This window comes from Equus quagga, chromosome 1 (genome assembly GCF_021613505.1).
Source record: "Equus quagga isolate Etosha38 chromosome 1, UCLA_HA_Equagga_1.0, whole genome shotgun sequence".
Lineage (NCBI taxonomy): Eukaryota > Metazoa > Chordata > Mammalia > Perissodactyla > Equidae > Equus > Equus quagga.
Window position 1 is genome coordinate 717,857 of NC_060267.1, and position 21,433 is coordinate 739,289.

The following is a 21,433-nucleotide window of genomic DNA, read 5'->3' on the forward strand; positions in this document are numbered from 1 at the left end:
CCCGAGCAGTACATGCGCGTTGAGGTGGACGGACACAGCACACTGTTCTGGTTTGTTACGTGTAATCCCTAGGGTTTGAGGGAACCAGGACTAGATCCTAAGCTGGCATGATCTGGTTACAGAACCATGTTCCAAAGTAGGCATGTGTCTCAAACTAATTTTCAATTTTTTTCTGTTTTGGTAAAAACCATTCAGCTAAGGATACAACTCTCTAAATAATAATCAAATAATAATATTAACAATAATAGTTTCTTCCAGTTATGCACACTTACTGGTACTAAATTTACTGCCTGATACTAAACACAATATATTTTTTAAACCACATTATTGACATACAAAAACTGTGCACATTTAATGTATACCACTTGATGACTCTGGAGATAAGATACACCTGGGGAGCCGTCACCACAATCTATGCCATAAACTTATCTGTCACCTCCAGAAGTTTCCTCTCGCCCCCTTTATTATTAGTATTTTGTGTTGTGATAAGAACATAGCATAAGATCTACTCTCTTAGCAAATTTTTAAGTAAACAGTACAGTATCACTAACTATAGGCTCTAGGCATGAACACTTCATGTGTTTCAGCTTCCTAATTTTAGGATGAGGAAACCAACATTCAGAGAAGATAAGTGATTTGACCAGGAACACGCAGTGGGAGGGTATGTTGTGGGGGCTGGTGTCTGAGAGGAGCGGATGAAATTCAAACCCAAGTCTGTCTGGATTGAAGTCCGGGCTGTTTGCCGTGATTCCGCGTGAAGAGGAGTTAAACTCCGGCTCCTTTAGGTCCTATCGCTCTATCTCGTGCACGTCTATTCCTGGCCACAAAGGAGTCCAGTAACAGATGAGAATGCACGTATAACCCAGAGACACCACCCAGGCAGAGCTGATAAAGGGGCGCCATGCCACACCTGCTGTGCAGCCACCTCTGTTTTGCACGCAGTTTCCTGTGCTGGTCACAATTTACACACGCCTGTCTCTTCTGGAAGCCTGCGAGTTCCCAGAAGCCGGGTGGTGTGCTGTTTCTGGAATGCAGTAGCAATTGATTCACGTTTACTCAACTGAAAGGAATGAATGGATGAACTCTTTCAGACTACCTGTGAAGGAGTGTATGGACTGTCAGTTGGTGACATCTTTTTAAAATCTGAAAGTATTTTAATCCAAACATATGGTTTTTGGTGTTACCTACTTACGAGATTTTTTTTAATGAAAACTATAAGCTGCAAGGGAGCTTATGGGATTTTTCCAGCGTCCTCGCACTTCCCTATTCCTCTGGTTCCCTTCTCCCTGCCATTCTTCTTTCCTCTTGCTGTAGTTTGACTTTTACAGCTCTCTCATTCAGTGCTGCTCTCTCTTTTCCTTTTCAAACCATCAGGTGACTTCATTGCACCCCAAGAGTCAAGCTCTTAAATGGAAAGTCAGGAATATTGACTAGCCATTGCTGTGGTAAGCTTTCAGGGTGAGCTTTGAAACAATGTGCATTCCCGTGGAGAAATGTGCATATGCTCGATTCCAGATCTCGATCAGTGCAGAGAAAAGTCTCTGACGCCCTTTTCCAGAGACTTTGGGAAGAGGGTGTGGGATGTAGAGGGAAGAGTGGAGGGGGGTGATCACAGGTGTGAGTCAGAACCTGGATTCTAGACTTTATTTCCAGCTTTCCACAGAGCATGCAACCACTCTGGGATTAAATGTGAAACGAGGAGATTATAGAGGATTTTTAAGATCCCTCATACCAGTTTCTCAATAGCAGCACTGTTGACATTTGGGGCTGGATAGTTCTACTGGGAGGAGAAGGCCCGTCTTGTGCATTATGGGGTGTTTAGCAGCATCCCGAGGGAGAGAACTCCTGCCTACCGATTGTGTCCACAGCAGCCGCCCTCTTGCCCACCAGTGACCCCTTCAGTTCTTTCCACGTCTTGTCAGATGGCCCAATCTCTCTCCTGAGTGTTTGGAACAGTGTCTTACACGTGCGATCCGTTCTACATGTTCTGCTTTTCCCTGATTAAAGCTTAGAATCAGCTTGCACACACACTGCAGAGGCGGATCAAGAAGCTGACCTGTAACCAGGGCTGCCGTCAACAGGGGGCTGGAGAATGTGAGGCAAAGGTTCCTCGTCAGGAACGTCAGCTCGGGGATGGCAAAGAAGGACTTTGGACCAGAGCTAGTTTTACACAAATAAAACCATAAAGGTGTCCTGTTGAGAACTGTCGGGAAGGCAGCACCTTCTTGGCTTTCTCATTTTCATTTTGAAATATGCTTCTCCAGCACCCGGAGGCGACCAGACAGGCAAGGGTTCCGAGATATGTATTATATTTAGGTGTGAGGAACCTAGAATATACAGTACCTACATGATCTTCTGTTAAATGTATGTCTGTAAAAGTACAGATGTATTTTTCTCTTTTCTCACTCAGGAAAATCACTCGCTTGCAATTAAAAAATAAAAAGCTATCTCACCTTAAATTCTCTCACCTCATCCTTTGGTAATTATGTATTCAGCTCAACATACACGTGTCATCTGACTGGTATTGTTCCCGTGTGGGTTTTGACGAGAAGCAGTAAGTTAAAAACCTCCCCATCCTCAGGCCCTGTGACAGGGCGAGGGTGTTCACCCTCAGTGCGGGGGAAAGCAATTAAAATAAGGGTCAGACGACTTCTCAGTGTCAGGCAGCTTCTTCTTCTTGTGCTGTAATATTTGTCACCAGTTAGAATAATTAGAACACACCGTGTTCAATAATTTAAGATGGAGCTTTACCCTGCCAGAGTCAACAAATACCACTGGCATAAAGGTTTCTGGGTTATAACCAGAAAAGACAAGGACTCTCTTTAATTTCCCGGCGGTTCAAGGGGCAGCAGGTGTCTCTGGTCGTACCTCATACTCACACAGCCCTTTTCCTCACAGAGAGCTTTCAGTCCGCGAGGATGGGCTCTCAGATCCAGGGGTGCTGAAACCCATCGGTGGGATTTGCCTCTGCTGCAGGTGCCATTCCAGAGTCCGTCTCTAGGACGGTGACAGGGGAGCAGTGGACACAACCTCAGGGCCGGGAGGTGAACAGACCCGCAGGTCAGAACCGGGTCAGCCTCGGCGCTGCCATGGCGAGTTGCTGACTCTGGGCGCCCTGCGGTCGTTAGCTGGACCGCAATTTCTTTAATGTGTATTTAGGTCAGAAGACCTCTAGGGACCATTCCAACTCCGGTCCCTGCCATATCCCTCATCAAAAACTCACCAAGCAGACATTCACCCCTCCTTTTACCCTGCTGCCCTCCCAGACTTCTTTCTTGTTGGGCTGAGACGGCAGCTGGGATGTTGGACCTGAGACATCACTAAATTTAGTTTTCACTCTGTGTTTAAGTAACCCCAAACTTCCCTTTTATATCACAGTTTCTAGTTCTTCAGTTCTTAATTTTCAGTCATCTTTTTACTCAAAAATTTGAGTAAGCTTTTTGCAGGAAGTGCCCTTATGAACTTGAGAAATTCTTTCTGTTGGCTTCATACACACGATCATCAATTTGTCTAGTTGTGGGATTCATGCATCCTCTGTAATAGGCGTTTTTTCCCCCGAGCCATGAAAATCGCTCCATTTTCTTCTCACATTTACTCTTCTTTCAATTGACGTACATTTTTCTTAAACCAGGAACTTTCCCCTTTCCACACCCCTGAATTCCTAGGAACAGGGTGGTCCGTTCTGTTCATAGCAGCTACTCCCTGCCTCTCAGGACGCCCGAGTGGGCACTCAACAAGAAGTAGTTGTGACTGGCTCACTTCTCTTCGTTTATCCTGGTTTATCATTTACAGTGACTTCTCTGACTTCCATATCCTATCTTTTCTCCTGTTTTCATCTTCACTTCTTTATTTTTTGCCCTACACTCCAGGAGTCTCCCAACTTCACCATCTGTACAACAATTATGTATCCTGCATTGTCAGTTCTGTTCTTTATTGCTTGCAAAGACGTACACACTGCCACTGAGTTTTCAGTTCTTTGAATTCTTTTCTTTATAATCTCAGCCTGATACCTTTTCATCTTAGATTGTTGCATTTTTATTTCATCCTGATTCTTTGTTATAATCTTATTTTATTAAACAGACTTTTTTTTTTTTTGGAGGAACATTAGCCCTGAGCTAACTACTGCCAGTCCTCCTCTTTTTCCTGAAGAAGACTGGCCCTGAGCTAACATCCATGCCCATCTTCCTCTACGTTATATGTGGGACGCCTACCGCAGCATGGCGTGCCGAGCGGTGCCATGTCTGCACCCAGGATCCAAACCGGCAAACCTTGGGCCGCCAAGAAACAGAACGTGCGAACTTAACCGCTGCGCCATCGGGCCAGCCCCTAAACAGACTTTTTTTTAACCAACATATTTTCAGAATACTGGACAAATATTTTCTAAATTTTTCCTGAAATAGATTATCGCAGGTACTTATTTCCTTCACAATTTCAGGTGAATTCTTTTCTAATTTTCTTTTCTCTTTAGTCATCCTTTAATAAGAAAAAAATTTATTTAGACTTTCTATCTTTCCAGTAGATTTCAAATATAGAGCTTACTAGAATTGAAGGGAATTTAAAAAAAAAGGAAAGGAAGGATTAGCCTCATGACTGGTTACAGTAAATGTGATTGAAAAGATCCAAGATCACTCTCATTCAGCTACCAGACTCCAGAAGTCAGACGGGGGAGCCCCCTGGCTGAGTCTCTGTGAGACGTAGACGCCACCACTGCTGTAACTGCAGATAACGGGCCAAGTGAGCTCTGCACTCGAAGTAACTTATCCGGTCCCTTCCTGGAGACGGACTTGAAGAAACACGAGGGCATCCAGTTTCTGCAGGAATCGGAGGAGAAGAGTCAGCATCAAGAGAAGAGAAAACATATCCAATCCTCACATTGTGCGCCTTAAACTTATATAGTGCTGTGTGTCAGTTATATCTCAATAAAACTGGGAAAAATAAAATGAACTTTAAAAAATAATAAATAAATGTTTAAGAGAGCAAAGGAAAAAAAGGAGGCCATAAGAAGGGAAGCCTGAGGACAGGAAAGACGAGCTTTGCTCCCCTCACAGTCTGGTCCATTGGAGTGTTCCAGCAAAGTCTCCAGTTCTTTTAAAAGTTAGGTGAAGGTCCTACCATTTCTAAATTGAATTAGCCATTCCAGAAAGAACTCTGAGAAGGAAGGAAAGTGATACTTTTGATTTTCTCTACATGCATTAAAACTTAAAAAGGGAAAGGCTAAGAAAGAAAATTCTCATTGTCCAAATGATTCTTCGATAGATTCCCTAGATGTAAGGTTTTCAAGTATTTACCAGACGCTCAAGGTGATGTATGACTGTGCAGATGTCTGCCAACATAGGAAATCATGGTTATAGCATAACTATCCTTTAATTAATATTTTGCAAGACTTTCTTACATGTTGTCTTCGATGGCGATCTCTGTTTCTATAAATGTTGTAGGCCCACATTTTGTGGCTATTCCTTCTATAAGCTTCCATTTCAGTCATTTTGAGTAAAAGCTTACATGTGATCAGACAGACACCTGGCACCTTTATAAAATTAACTAAATTGCTTTTGAATATATATTTGAGGAATAGATTCCTGTACAAATAGATTTAACACATTTGTGCACTGTAACTAGAAATGCCAAGTGTATCCTTTTGAGAAAAATCTCAATACAACAAAACTGAGAAGCCATCCAGATGGATTTGCTTGCTGGTGTTACCATCAAACCTTTATTTTGCTTTGTCTTCTAGATTGGGGTGAAGGAGATGATGCTTTGTTGTTGAGTGGGAAAAAATGTGACGGGAGCCTTTATATCTCCTTCTATAGATTCTTTACAGAATAAAAGAAAAATGTCAGCTTTCCTTGAGACAAGATAAAGAGAAAAATCAAGAGATCCACCTGTCACCCATCACGTTACAACCAGCGCAGTCCGAGGCAAAGGCGGTCGGCAGCATGGTCCAGCATGAGCAGCCCCCGAAGGTACTGAATGTGGTCGTGGACCCTCAAGGCCGATACGCTCCTGAGATCAAAGCTGCCACCTCGGTCTGCCCTTCTCCTTTCAAAATGAAGCCCATAGGACTGCAGGAGAGGTAAGCGCGTTTCTGTACCCGCTATGTGTTGCTTTTTTGTTTCTGGAGGATTCACCAGCTGAAAAGGACAGACCTAGAGAGGATTGGCAGATTGCGTAGAAGTGTTCATCACCTAATGGACACCAGGAGGAGGAGGTCTTTCTTGACCCCAAAAGAGTCTAGCTGTGTTACCAAAAGTCTTTTAGTTATATCTGATTCTGTTAAGCTGGTGTAGACCCAAATCCAGGTCTTCTTGAGCTACCGGACAGCTTCTACCGTCATTTATTGAGTGGTTTTTGAGGGTCACTGACCTAACAGCACTATCTTGTTTACTTGTCATCAAAACTCCGGTAGACAGAAGGCCTGGGAATGAACTTAGGCTGTTTGTCAAGACCATATTGTTTGGAGTAAGGTAGAAACAGTCTATGCCACAAAATAATCTTTTTAATAAAGTTTTCCCTCTGCTTCCTTTGAGAGAAACAAACAGTAAATAACTGAAGACCCACGAGGTTATTTTTGTTGCCTCACACGCCTTTGTGATGTGCTTACACTGATTCATTCCCATTTAAAGCAAATCCAACATATGAAAAGAAGGGCATGCAAAATACATACAGGAGAATAAAGCTTTATTATAGCTTATATTAAAAGCTTATATTTATTATAGCTTATATTATAGCTTTGCTATTATAAAGCTTATATTAAGTAAAGCTTTCCCATGGTATGTCTTAAAATAAGCTTCATGTTTATATTTACAATATGATTGATATTATATCCAACATGACATGCCAGGGTAGTGGGGGAACTGAGAGGTTCTCAAGGTTCATCCTCCTCTTATTTTCCTATATCTCCATTTTCTTTTGCTGTCCTTTTTGTTGCCTTAGGTTTTTAGATCACGTATGTAAATTTTGATTATATTTCCCTTCACACGCACACACACAACATCCTTTCAGAAAATACAATTTGGGGCTTTAAGAACTGCAGAGACCAAGTTGGTCCTTCAAATTTGTTTGAAAGTATTGTCAAAGAACAATGAATGATGTGAAAAGAAAGGGATCTGTTGTAGAGATCTCCAAAGTCTTGTGAAGGGAGAACACTGACCCCAAAACAGAAGGAAAATGAGAGCAGTAGAGTCATTCTTTCTAACTCCTCCCCCCAAAGACTTGGCTTCCTGACGGATCCGAGTGGGTCTCTGGGTACCATTCTCTTCCTCGGACACCACTAACTTGCCGTCTGGGCTGCAGTCTGGAAAGGCAGACAGGCTGGAAGTCTCCTCTGAGGCTAACGAGGCATCACAAGGCCTGGATTCCAGACCCAGCTCTGCCATTTCTGGATTGAGTGGGTCCATGAGTCATTCACCTATCTGGGCCTCGCTTTCTTCTGTAACACGAACGGGTTAAACCCTTGAAGCAGGCATTGGAGCGTCGGTGGAGTGGCATGGGCACGGGGGCGGAAAAGATCTGCTCGGATGAAGGCAGTAAGGGGTCATTTTCTATAGACAGTTTAAAGATGATAATAAAACTGACTAAAAGTCAGACTAATTTTTGTTGTCATCATGCAGCACAATTCTAAGCAAGGTCAGCGGCTCAGTCCTCCAGGGCGGACGTATTCCCAGCATCCTGCCCCTTGAAGGCCACTGCTGGGCACGTGGGAATTTCAAGGAGCATAAGGTTAAAGATCCGTTTATTCATTTCAGCGAAGCGAGTGTTTGAGAAGGGAGGGTGCAGGGATGGTGTCTCGCTCATCTTCGTGGTCCACATGGAGGCACTGGCAGAGCGAGGGTGTAATCAGTGTTAAATGGGTTCCCTGGGCCCTGGTCTGCTGACTTCCCTGCATCCCCATCTATCTCCTCCCACCGCCTTCCCACCTCAGAGCAGAAGGAAGCTATTTTCTCCACAAGGGCTCCGGGTCATTCCCTCCCCACCCTGATAACCCTCCATCAGTTTTCCTTCTCTGTTTTCAGCTGTACCCTCTTTGCTGATGCTGTCTACTCAGCACAGAAACAGGTTCTGTTTTGTATCCTTGACTCAATTCCTCCTCTGGTTCTTGTCTCTCTTTCCTTTCCCAGGTGTGTCTTAAATGAGCAGAGCATATTTGTTACCTCGTTGGTCTTCTTCAAGCTTGCATCCTCCCCATTTCTCTCACGTGTGCTTGCCAAGTTTATCAGTGGTCTAACCGCCAACTCCAAAGCACGTGTCCTGTTTCTTTTCATATCCAGCACTAGTGCCTACTTCCTGTGCAAAACTCTCTCTTCCTTCGGCCTCCAAGACATTACTTTTCCAGTTCTTGGGGGCTACCTTTGGGTCCCACACAGACGCCTTCAGAGTTTCATCAGAGAGTAGACTCAGCTGGAGGCACTTCTATAAGAATCATCTGTGTAAAAGGTAGTAAGAGAAGACGCACCTGTGGTTGGATTGCCCAGGGAGGAGAGAGGAGGAGTGGGAGTGAGGAAGGAAAGGATACAGAGAGGGAAATTCAAGCACCACCTCCTCTCGGAAGCCATCCCAAGCTCCCTGGGCCCCGTCCCCTTCCTCCTCTAGCCCGCCCCACCACCCCAGTCTCAGCTGCCTCTCTCTGCTCCCTCTCCGCCAGTCCCACAGCCTGTGTGCAGACAGCATTCGTAGACTTCTCAGGTGTAGGTAAAATGTCCACTTACTATCTCACCCCATAGACTCTAAGCTTCTCGAGGGCACACATATGATTCAATCGCCTCTTACGTACAGAACATAACTCCTGCAAGGCAAGGGCTCCTGAAATGGATGCTTGAGTGAGTGAACGTTACACTGAGTGGTTCCCAGGTCAGCTCCCAGTGGTCGTAGGGACACACTGCTCGTTCCACCATCCTTTCCTCTTCTGTTCTTACCCCATTTTTCTACCATAATTCTCTGCCAAGATGGCATAGGGGCGAGTTTTGAGAGTGATAAATAAGGATATATGGTGTTCCACGCAGTCACGAAACTTTTCTGAGAGTTTTAAGCCTGAAAACTTAATTTAGGTTCATGTATCCTAATGGCACATTTAAAATAGCCTTCTGTTTTACAGCCCTCCATCCCGATCCTGGAGTAAAATGACAATTCTCTGTTTATTGCATGGAAGTCTGGCTTCATTAAAGTCACCATGAGACCATAAAAGGCTGTAGTACAAGTCACTTGTCCCAAAAATCTTTTGGGTCGTGTCATATGGAGCTCTCAGCCCTGATGGGGAGACTCTATTACTCTGACATTATTAATGATAAAATATAATTTAAAATTTAAAATAAATAAAATAAAATATGGAAATAAATGCATATGCTTAACTGAGTACAAAGGCTACACCCTGTAAATTATGAGGGTAAGTCTTGAGTTCCCTCTTCTTTTCTCATCTCCAACCAGCCACCAGATCTGGTGACCCAGCTGCTCTGACCTCCTCATCATTGATTCTCTCTTTTTGTAGCCATCGCCCTGGACCCAGCTTGCATTATTTCATATTTGAATTTCCGCATTTTATGACTGTAAAGATGATGTCAGGACTAGTATGTGTTACGTATCTCACATAAATTATTTTGTCATCCTAGCTGCCTGATCTAATTCCCTGCCCAGACTGATCTTGCTGGAACAGCACTTGCACTCTGAACTTTGCTGTGTGAAAATGCCCCGTGGTTCCCCTTGGCTCCACCTTGCTAGGCCTTCGTGTCCTCTGTGCCTGGCCCTGACCATTCCTTCCAGTCTGTTCTCCCGCGTGCTGTGTCCCTGCCCCCATTTGCGTCTTTGTTCACCGGGTCCATCTTTGTCCTCCTCTCCGCCTCTAGTCTCCAAAGCCCAGCACAAAACTTACCTCCAACCGTTGGCCGCGACACCTATCCATGTCCACAGTGACTTCTGACCCCTCTGAATGCTCTCACAGACGCTCCTCCTGCAGTGACGTTAAAGAATAATTCCGAGAGGGACTGAAACTGGCTTTTGAGTGGTCTGTCCTGTCCCTCAACTAGCTTGTAAGAATCTCAAGGACACGCACAGGCTCAAGATGCTCTTGGGTCTCCCCTGCTTCCTGTACATGGTAAACACTCAAAAATATGACGGAGTTAACTGATTAATTAATGTTCCTTTACATCTGGGGACCTAATATCTTTCTGAAGAATCTTCCATAAGAACAAGGAGCCTAATGAGAAACTACAAGCTGAGTCTCTGGTTAATATGACTTCTGACATTTACTAAGTGGCTCAACAGGGTAGCTAACTAGTCGTTTGTGGTGTAGTTTTCCCAATCTGCAAAATAGGTATGAGAATCCCTGTTGCGCCTTTTTTCAAAGGATGCCATAAACCCCACAGTCGACATAAACCGCACTGTGCCCTGGAGAGGCAGAGGAATCCAGGTGCTTTGTTCTGTTTGTTCTGTTCTCTGATTTCATTCCTCAAGCTTAGACTAAGTCAGTTATATCTTCAAACTCAGGAAAGTGAAAGCTTTTCTTTTACTGAATTGATAAGGCTGAACCTGCCATTTGACATCATAAATATTTTTTAAACTGTCAATTGACTTATAGTTTTTCTCATCCTACTTATACATTTATAAATTTGGCCATTTAATGTTACTTAACAAATATTAGTATCAAATTAAATCCATTCTCGTGTAACAAATGAATTCATTTCCCATGGTGAGTCCGTGAACTGGGAGGTGCGTTCACACCTGCCCACACCCGCCACGGGCACAGTGTGTTCACCGGCAAGAGGAGAATGGCATGTGCCCTGCATGGCTCTGAGACAGTCAAGCCGGGTGTCATGTGACCAGCACGGCGTGAGGCTGTAGTGAGCTCCTGTTCCCCCTCCTTCGAATCCCCCACTGTCCTTCTCAAGGACACTGCACACAGGCCCAGTGAACAGAGGCCACAGTCAGACCCTGGAATGAGGGTTTTCTTCAGTCATAAGGCAGAGAACTTGCAAACGTGAGTGTCTGCAGGTTCCCCTTCAGCCTCTGTATGACTAACGGCCAACTGCACACAGGCAAATGGGAGGATTCACATGATTTCCTCATTTTCCTCATTTGATTCTCTGTTGGAAGTAAAAAGTGAGCAAGGACTGTTGGAGGGCTGTCTGGAAAGGAAGGGTGGACTCGTGATAACTCGTCACTCTGTTCCTGACTTACGTTCTCCTCGGTGAGCAGTTAGTGGCCCCTAGGAATCCACCGTGAAGGGGGCTTTCTGTCTGTCACAGCCGATGTCTCCACAGGCCCCAGGCGTTGCTGGTTCCCAGTGAGCAAACATCCTCTAACTGATCTTAAACTGCACCACAATATGACTTATTTTGGCACCCATAAACTCTGTGCAAATAACACCCAGGCGTGTGAGTGTAAAGGTTTTCTTGGGGGTCACAGCCTGGCTGAGCGTGGGGGTCCTCTCAGAGCTGGAAACACGTCTGCAATGGTGGAAGCAAAGGGACATGGGCCATGCCCAGTGTCAGAGCCGGTTCAGTACAGCATCCTCCTAGCACGGTGAGATGTCCTGGCATCTGTCCCCGGCTCCCTCTAGCGGAGAAACACGTCCATGCTCAAAAGTTTTAACTAAGAAAACACTTGTTGGGAGACCGGAGCAAAGGAAAGAATATAGAACGGCTGTGACTCATCTCAGGGTGCCAAGTATATGAAGTGACTCTGGGAATCAAGATGTGTGTGCGTGAACCGGAGCCGGCAATGGCAATGGATGCAGCTCCCTCATTTCCCGTCACGTGAAACTGAGGCCCAGAGTCTCCTCTCTCGGGTCTGAGGTGAGGGTCCCCGGAGGCAGAGGCTGACATGAGGAGTCACTTATGGAGAGGGTGCTCCCGCACGTTGTCACTCCTCAGCAAATTTCCTGCTCGGCTTTCAGATTCCGAATCAAGTGAAATGCAGTTTGGTGAGGCGCGTTCAGAGCTCTCCAGGTGGACAGCCACTTCACTGCTGGGCGAGAAGCCCACCGTCAGTCTCAGGCTGCTCTGTCACGTGGTTGTCCCCATTCTGGAGGCCCAGCAATAATCCAACGTAAAGGACCCAGAGGGTGGCAGACACGAGGACAGAGAAGAGGCCGAAGGGAGAGGGAGGTTTAAGGCGGTAGTGCAGGAGCCTCGTCAGAACTGTCCTCCTGGGAGACGGGGGAGGTCACTGTTGTCCATGCTGCTGGGTAGTGACTGAGCCCACTCCTCTGAGTGGGCGGTGGACAGCGGGGCCAGAGGAGGGGCAGGGAAGGTGTGGGTGTGTGCCCCTCCGCCAAGCTGCTGTCCTCTGTGGGGAGAGAGAAACCTAACACACTGACCACGACCACCATACGCCCGCCACCGCAGATGCGCCATCCCATACGCTGGTCACAACACGCTTGGCAGGTGTTACTTCAATGCCCTTCCTGCAGGTGAGCTCACAGAGGCTTAGGGAGCTCGAATAACATGCTTGATGCCACAAAGAAATAAAGATGGAGTTGCAGATTCAAATCTGGAGAGTCAGGCTGCAAAATCCATGCAGAACCACTCTCTTCCACCTCCTCCTGGAGGACACACGTGACAGAGGCACAGAGGCCAAGCTTCTCTTATTTCTTATGACCAAGTCTTTATAAAATGCTGTTATGGGGATGTCCAGCGGGGGGCAGGCATTGGACACATGCACAGTGAACATCAAGCTGTTTTCCTCTTTATTTGTAGGAGGAACATGACTGTATTTTTATGTAGGGGGGCTGGGGTTCCGAAGGAAGTGAAAGAACTTTAAAAGGTTCTTTATTCTTTTTTAAAAAATAAAAAACCTACTGAGATTAAGAAAATGGAGGCAAAAGTTTTGAAATCTGCCTAAAAATGAACATCAAGTTATGAGGCCAAAGGTAATTGTGGTAAATGAAGTGACGTGGATACAACCCAGGGAGAGCAGGACAGAAGGCAAGATAGATTCTCCTGGAGTTAAACGCAGCAGAGCTCTGCCTAAAAAGGCAGGAGGTGGCCATCGCTTGTTGGCAATGCAGCCTGTTCTCTCCAGGCAGGCTGAGGTGGTCCAGCCTTCGTGGCTGATGGGCCCCAGGAGTGTGGACCTGGAGGCAGCTCCAGCAGCAATCGTGGTGATGGCTCCTTTCCTCTCCCACCTCCTCCTTCCCAGTCAGGGCTCCTAGCGGAACAACAGGAGGAGGTCCTGCTGGGCCCTCTGACTGCTGCATCTTCCCCAGACCACCCGTCACACAGGCTGCCTCAGCCGGAGACCCAAGCAGAAGGGGCTTCTCAGCACAGGTCCCCATCCATCCTTCAACATCCATTAACTGGCAATCTGATCCTGGACCGGCCTCCAGCTCTGCCAGGTGGTCTCCATTTCCACCCACACTACCCCCCCACCCAGTTCCCTCTGGGAGCTCTTGTGGCCTTCTGCACAGTGTGACCTATGTTCAGAGAGAATGATGCACTCTTCCTGGCTGCACACAGTCAGCATTTCTAGAGCGTTCTTGTTGTCCTGACCCTGAAGAAAAGGTGCTGCCAGTGTAATTTTTTGAGGTTTCTCTACCCGTGATCAAACTAGAGTTGCCCTGTGGAGAGGACTAAGTGTGGTGCTTTTTAAAATGAGCTTTGTCTCTACTGGAGACGGTGTTGCAGGTCCTAACGTAAAGGCTGACAGAATTCGATGAAACGGCGTGGTTGTGGAAGCCTCTTCATGGGGGGCGGGGGGAAGAGGTGGGGCGCCCTTTGCTCCGGTTTGGAGGGGGACCCGCTCGGTCCCTTGACCTGGTCGCGAGGCCGTGCGCAGGAGCCCCGTGCGCTCCAGGGGCCGCGCCCGCACTGTCTTCCCACGAGGCGGGGCGCACTCCGCTCCCAGCACATCTTCCCGGCTGCTGACACGGGGCCCCGCGGCAAGGGTGAGAGATCACGGGTGGTCCACGGCGGGTGGCTCCGGCACGGTCACGCTGCTGTTCAACTGCAGGGCTTGTTTTCTCCTTGCGAGTGTGTCACGGGCGCTGGAGCGCCGCCACCATGCGTCAGGACGCGCGGTCACGGGGCGATGTGGCCAGGGGTCTGCCCAGGAGGCCAGCTCCGTCCTTGTACAAAGTACCCGTCGTGATTGGATGTTCTCGGGCAGGCGGAGCGTACTCTCTCCTGGCAGACGCTTTAGGAAAGGTCTGGTGTGGTGACGAAAGGGCAGCGGCCCCGGAGTTAACAAGCAGGTGTGGACACCCTCAGCGACGATGCGCTTTCCACCACGCTGGGCAGGCGGTGATTTTCATTCCCCGCTTAATCCACGAGTAAATGTCAAGGACAGTGTGTCGAGTGAAATTATTATTGCCAATATGTTTTATAATATATAGATCCTTTACTTAGGAGCCGATTCTTTCTAAATCAGAGGTTTGCGTGGGGCCTCAGTGGGTCTTCCCTTTCGGAGCCCGTTCGTCCTCCTCACTTCATACCTCCGCCCTGTTCTCTCCTGACTCTGATTTCCCCGAAGGGTGGTACCATGCCTGGCACAGACCACCTGTGCCGTAAATAGTTGTTAGAAAAAGGAATAAGTTCTCAAACTTAGGTTAATTTTATGGAAAGAACTACTTAGAAGACAAAACTGATGACCCCCATCACCTCCCACGCACCCTACAGACAGAAGTCTCCTGCGCTGGCGGGCGCCCGGCCTCAGCAACCACACGAGGGAGAGCGCGAGCTGCTCTCCTTCACGTCCTCAGTGACGTCACGCTCGCCACGGGGCCTCGGGGAGATCGTGGAGACCCTCCTTCTCCCTCTGGATACGGCCTCCTGAATGACTGGTTTAGTCTCCTGTTTTATTCGCTGTTGCCTTTGACTCTTGAGTTGGTATTTTGTTAGTAAATCCCTCTTCAGAAGAACACTCTTCTCCTGACAGAATGCTTAGTCTGCCTAAGGATTCTGAGAAACTGTTTGAATTTTAAACCCCTCTTAATCAATAATGTGAGTAAAAATGATTAAGTGCTAAAGGACCCTTGAGAGTAAATACATTAAAAGTACAGCCAAGACCTAATGTCTCCTGAGGGGACACCCTCAGCGTGGGTCCTTAGCTAGTCAGTCTCCGATGGACACTGGACGCTGCTCCAAACTCTGTCGCTTTTTCCCCTCAGCTCTTTCTCATTGCCCAGGGCAGCCTGTCTGTGTGTGCACCGCTCTCCTCAAATTCCCTCCCCTCATCCCATGCGTGGAAAGCACCCTGACCGGCAAGAATGAACGACCTCTGACCCACCTCCCCTCCCCGGTCCCACGAGGGCTCCCGCACATACGCACACACGTGGACACTGCGAGAACTCCTTCACCTGTTTCCTGACTTCTGGTCCCACACAGAGGAGAGTTCTTTAAGTGTCGGTGAATAACACAAAGTTAGCCTTCCCCGCCTAGTTCAGCTCTGCAATGTCCACTTCATTCTAGAAGCATCTCTCTAGGTCAGGGAGAACCTCTTCCTTCACAGTTCATTCCAGCCAATTCATGTGACCAATGAGCTGTTTAGCTCTGTGGCCTGTCTGCTCCTGTTCAATGTATAAATCTTGTAACGTTAAAGCGACTCTGTCCTGAACCTGTTTTCACAGCACAAATAGGCATCAAGACACTTGGCAAGAAGAACCGTGCGTGTTTGTAAAATAGTGGTTTAGAAGTCGAGACGGGGTCTCGCGGAGAACGAGACCGCAGGTCCCCCAGGGGAGGCGAGACCTCTTCATCTCCAACGTGCTGCCACATCCTCATCCTAGTCTTCACTTTCCTATTGCACATTTTGAACTTCAACCTTCTTTTACATAATCATGAGAGTTTTGCAGAGGAAAGATTCTTCCATCCAATTTATTGATCCAAGTAATCTTTATGATCTTGGTAATAACGGTAACAATGGCTTAATATGCCATCACTCTTTTGCAGAAGACAATTTATTTCACCTTTTAAAGTAGCCTTTAAAGTGTATTATCTCAACTTTAAAAGGGTTTTATTGCCCACTCCATTCTCATCAGTCTTGGAGTGTTAAATACATTGGGAGCAGAAATTAATAGAAAAAGCAAGTTAATGGAAATAACTCCTATTCTAGCCAAAAATTGTATAAGGGAGGGGCCTAGGTACTTAGGTTCAGAATAGAGTGAATGCACTTCCTGTTGGCGAGTGAGATTCAGAGGCTGTACGTGATAAAGCCTTGTGCATCTGTTAGGGACTGGGGAGCTAGCCCTGGGGGTCAAGCCGCACAGCCCAGGTTCGTTTCCCGTCAGGGAACCACACCACCCGTTTTTTGGTTGTCATGCTGTAGTGGCTGCGTGTGGCTGTGATGCTGAAAGCTATGCCACTGGGATCTCAAGTACCAGCAGGATCACCCACGGTGGACGGGTGTCAGCGGAGCTTCCAGACTACGACAGACTAGGAAGAAGGACCTGCCACCCACTTCCGAAAAAACTGGGCACGAAAACCCTGTGAGTAGCAGCGGAGCCCCATCTGATACAGCGCTGGAAGGGGAGAGGATGGCGCAGACGGACCGGGCAGGGTTCCCTCTGCTGTGCACGGGGTCGCCAGGAGTCAGGATCCACCACAAAGGTGCAGGGGCAGAGCTTCTGTCCTTTGCTATCTGGGCAGGTCGAGTCTGAGAGCCTGGCTGGTGTGTGGAAGCCCGTGCCCGGAGCTGTTAGTAGAGGCATCAGCTCCCCCAAGTGTGAGATCCTCCAGCTCAGAGGGACACGCGCAGTGGAAGTTATTATGAAGTGGGGACGCAAAGCTTTCTACTTTCTGATTCACATCTGTCCTGCCACGTGTGACCCTCAGGGGGCGCACTAAAACCACAATTCGCCCTAAAAGTGAGTCCATGCCCGTCTGCGCGGCAGCAGCCCCAGGCGGCGCTCTCCATCCTCCGCGGGGCACAGGGGCTGTGAAGCCCCTAATGCGGGGTCCACGATAGTCTCCGGGGACCCCGCGGTGGGAGGGCCCCGTGCAAACGCAGACGCATCAGAATGTGAGGTCCTCAAAGGCTAGAGGAAGTAAAGTCACGAAAGCATGGCTTTCGCAGGATTATTTGACCCCGCGCGTCTTTTCCAAGTCGTCGTTCTTCCTCAGAGTTCTAGGCCGTGGTCCAGCAGTGACTGGCGGGCCCCTGAGGACCAGGCGCGGGCCTGATGCTGTGTCCTTACACCATCGAGGGCCTGGCGCACCGGGGACCCAGGAAGGCCTGGTCGGGCGGTTCCCACTTGCCGTTCCTATGCGTCGGGTGGTCCAGAAGGGGGGCGGTGTCTTCGAACTGGGGCTTCTTGGAAAGTCAGAAATACAGCATTTTGGATCAACGGTTCCCAAACCTAATTTCGTATCATGCTCACCTAGAGTAACTTCAACACTTCTAGACATTCTTCTAGATAGAAAATATTCTGGAGTTGAATCACAAAATTTAGCCTGGAAAGCTCCGGGGCAGAGTTGAGGAGATAGATAGATATGGATGTATACACTTATAGATACGTATCAATATATACACATGCGTGTATACTAAAATATACACATTTAAATGCATATATTTAAATACCTATGTCTACTCAAATAGTCTTAAATCACTCTATTTCTATATGTAAATTACTCGTGTTTGGGAGCTGTTATCTTGGGGTCCTGGTCCGAACCCCAGGGACTTTCTGGACTCTGCCGCTGGTGGCCGAGCCTCCGAGGCGAAGCAGCGGCCCGATCCCTCAGCAGAAGAAGCGAAGCTCTGGACCGAGGCCACTCGCGGGCCGCAGACCGGACACGCTCCCCGTGCCCTGGACGCCTGTTGCACTCCGGCCTCACCGCACCCGGCTGGTCCCTGTGGCCGGACCTCGAGCTGGACCGCGAGGATCCCCAGACGCAGACGCTGGACGGCGCCCTCCTTGGCGTCTGCAGGGGGTGAACGAACTTCTTTACACAGGACGAGACTCCTCGGGAGCCCTCAGCCAGTGCTGGGCTAGTCAGCCGCTGAGCTGGGGCGGCATCCGTGCTGGCTGTGGATTATTCCACGTTCTGGGTTAGCTCGGGGGCTCCCCACTGCGCCCCACGGGGCTCTGGGGAGAGGTGGGCTGCCGGGTTGGGCGTCCTGCGACTCGCTGTGAGCCCAGCTCTGCAGACTCTGTTCTGCCCGTTAGTCTCCTCGAAAGGCTTTCTTTTATTTTTCAATCAGGAGCCCCCAGTTTTTGTCTTTTTATTTTCTTAAAGAAGACTTTTTTTTGGTGAGAAGATTGGCCCTGAGCTAACCTTTGTTGCCAATCTTCCTCTTTTATTTTGTTCCCCCTGCAAAGCCCCAGTGCATGGTTGTGTATCCTAGTTGCAGGTGATTCTAGCTGCTCTATGTGGGACGCCACCACAGCATGGCTTGATGAGCAGAGTGAGGGTCTGTGCCCGGATCTGAACCTGTGAACCCCTGACCACCAAAGCAGGAGCATGTGAACTTAACCACTGCACCATCAGACCGCCCCACGGAGCCCCCGGTGTTGAAGAGTTTGAAGACCAGCAGTGTAACTGGTTCCTCAAGTACACTGCTTAGGATAAATCTCCTCACGGATGTTCCGGAACCATCCTCTCAGCCTCGGGAGGTTCGCGAGGATGGTGTCCGTGGCCTGTGTGGAAGCGTTTCTTATGAGACTGTGCTGGCGAGGTGATGGAGCTGGACTGAATTCTGCCCGCATCCTAGCCTTCCCTTCAGTGTATGTGAGACATCTTTGGGATTTCCTAGGGCTGTTGATAGTGAATATAAATCCAAAATTAATTCCTAGAAAAGCTGTTATTTATTCTCAGACACATTTTTCGTCGGCCACGTGGAAACCAGATCTCAGTAAAAAGTGTCTGATAACATCTCTTAAAAATTCTTTGATAAAGTTTTATAATTCTTTACAAATTAACTCTGACATATATGATTTATGCTTCAAAGTTAATTATTCTGGGATTTTTTAATCCTCCTAACCCATTCTAAATGTTGTGTTTTACTTTATCTTTATGATTAAAGTTTCCAGTCACCTTTTCCTGATATTCCCAAAGACAGCAGTAGTCGTTCGACAAAACCCTCTGTCCAGGGGGACTTCGAATCAACAGGTGTCTGAGTGCTCTCATCTTCTGAGAGAGGAAAAGCAGGACTGGGAACCAGACTCAGTTTCCTCCAGCTGGGATCCTACCGTGCAAGCATGGGGCCCCTCAAAGTCGATAACACAATTCCAAGGTTTCTCCTCCCATGACACTGCCGTCTGCCAGCCTCAGCTGACCCACACGCAGCAGTTAACGTGCGGCTTACCTTAGTGCTTGGCAGGAAGTTTCACACCTGTATTCGTTCCTTCCCCTCCCCACCCTCTTCCCCGGCACGTCACAATCTTGAAGGGGAGAAATGGGACTACGTAGGAAGGAAGCTTGTTTTAGATGCAGACTCTCCCATCAGATAATCGTGGTGACAGAGGGTGCTCACGGAGCACTTGCTGTGCCCTGCGCTCTGCTCCAGACGGTTTCCACGCAGGTCGAGATACTCAGAACAGTCCTGCTGTTATGGTCCCTTTTTACAGAAGAGGAAACCAAGGCCCCACGAGGTTATGGCCCTTGCTCAAGGTCACCTAGCTGGCCGTGGAGCTGTGAACCGACCGTAGGTGGTCTGGCTCCAGACCCCGAGCTGTCAACCTCTGCACGTGCATTTCTAGGGCCTTAAATTTCTATCCAAATCCGAAGCCTGATTTTTGACTAAAACTGTCTTGCTTACAGTAGACACACAAGAGATATTTGTTGCATTGATTGGATTTTTGCAGGCTGAAAAATGAAAGCAGCAGCAGCATTCCTGACTGGGCTGGCTCGGGTCTCCTGGCAGCCTCCCACAAAGTTATGTTGAAACATGACTGTTCTCCTGATCCATCTGTGATGGGAGTCACGCAAGAAGCAACACTGTTGGACCACGATTTTCCGATTTAGGCTCAGACAGGCTCTGAAAGGCCCCCCTTGGCAGAGAAGGACAACAGCCCACTGAGGTTTCCTTCAGCCGGAGTTCTGCCAGAGTCCCCAGGGTGAATGCACCCATCCCAGAATTTGACAGACAGTCTAGAAATAAGGTCGCCATTTGTCATCTGTCTCATGGAGTCAGATATTTAACCCTTTGACATGTAAAGTTTCAGAACAGTAAAGGGAACAAAAAAAGGATTAAGGGTTGCTTTGTCATTATTCTAAAAAAATCACCTTATTTTGAATGCTTTTCTCTCTTTTCCCCCACCTTCTCTGTTCCACTAAAGCCATTTCTACCTCAAGCACAATTGTCAGTGTTTATAAACTCTCCCAAGTTGGCACTGGTATGTTAGTTTTTCAGTACTCGGCCCCCAAATCAATAACTGGGGAATCTGAGTTTTTTCCACCTTCTAGATTCTTTGGTGACAGAAGCATAAGAACATAATACATTGAAAGAAAAGCTTTAGACTTCCTGACTAAAATGTAGCGGATTTTCCTAGATCTGGTGGATAATTTTATCCATTGTGCTTTATTTATTCTCAGTGGAACTTTGGGGATTGTTTTCAGGATACAGTCAGAGTAATTGTTCAAAACTGAGCTAGGGGCCAACCCAAGGGCATTCTCCTGGGAACAGTTTGGCTAAAATATACAAAAGATCTCTCTTCTTATCAAAAATATTTTTTCTTAAACATAAAGATAAATGAGGAAGGGTTTGACATGAGGTAAAAATAACAAAATAAGTCAGTGAATAAATGCTCTGTGTGGTCTTAGTGCATGCTTAGATGGGAAACAAATTGTGCGTCCTGCCCTGTCTCTTCATGCTAATTATATAATAGGATGCTATATGGGATGCTCTGTACCCTGTGGAAGGCGCCCCTGCACCCGTCCTTTCTCAGGAAGGAGATATTGACCTTGAGGCAGGACAAAATATTGGCGAATACGAGACTCAATGTTTCTCCAGCCCTTATTAATTTTTTTCAATTTTTAATGAACTATACAAAGAATACATTCTTATTGCATAAATTTTGAAAGCATATTTATTTATTTATTTAAAAAAATTTTTTTAAAGAGTTTGCAAATACTTTTGGTGAGGAAGACTGGCCCTGAGCTAACATCTGTTGTCAGTCTTCCTCTCTTTTTTTTTCTCCCAAAGCCCCAGCACATAGTTGTATGTGCTAGTTGTTAGTCCTTCTGGTTCTTCTATGTGAGATGCCGCCACAGCACGATGAGCAGCATGTATGTCCACTCCAGGGATCCGACCCCTCAAACCCTGGCCGCCGAGGCGGAGGGCGAACTTAACCACGTGGCCACGGGCAGGCCCTTGAAAGTGTATTTAAGCCAAAACAAAGCATGGAAATTATTTCACAGTCAGTCGCACTCTGTGTACACACTCTGGACTTACAAACACTCACACTCCCCAGAGTAAGCGCAGGGCAGCGGGGCAGGGGGGCGGCGGGGCAGCGGGGCAGGAGGGACCCCCAAGGCCGTCTGACCCTAGCAGGGGCTACAGCGCGGGGTCCGCA

The 21,433-nt window shown here is 47.6% G+C and overlaps 1 protein-coding gene across 1 annotated transcript in view; it reads left to right on the forward strand.

Annotated features, from left to right (window-relative positions):
- The window catches only part of PTPRR (protein tyrosine phosphatase receptor type R), a 132,039-nt gene that overhangs the window by 44,548 nt on the left and 66,058 nt on the right, over window positions 1–21,433 (forward strand). Inside the window, exon 5 of the mRNA XM_046654081.1 lies at window positions 5,808–6,070. Coding sequence (XP_046510037.1) covers window positions 5,808–6,070 — 263 coding nt within the window. The remainder of the gene's footprint in view (window positions 1–5,807; window positions 6,071–21,433) is intronic.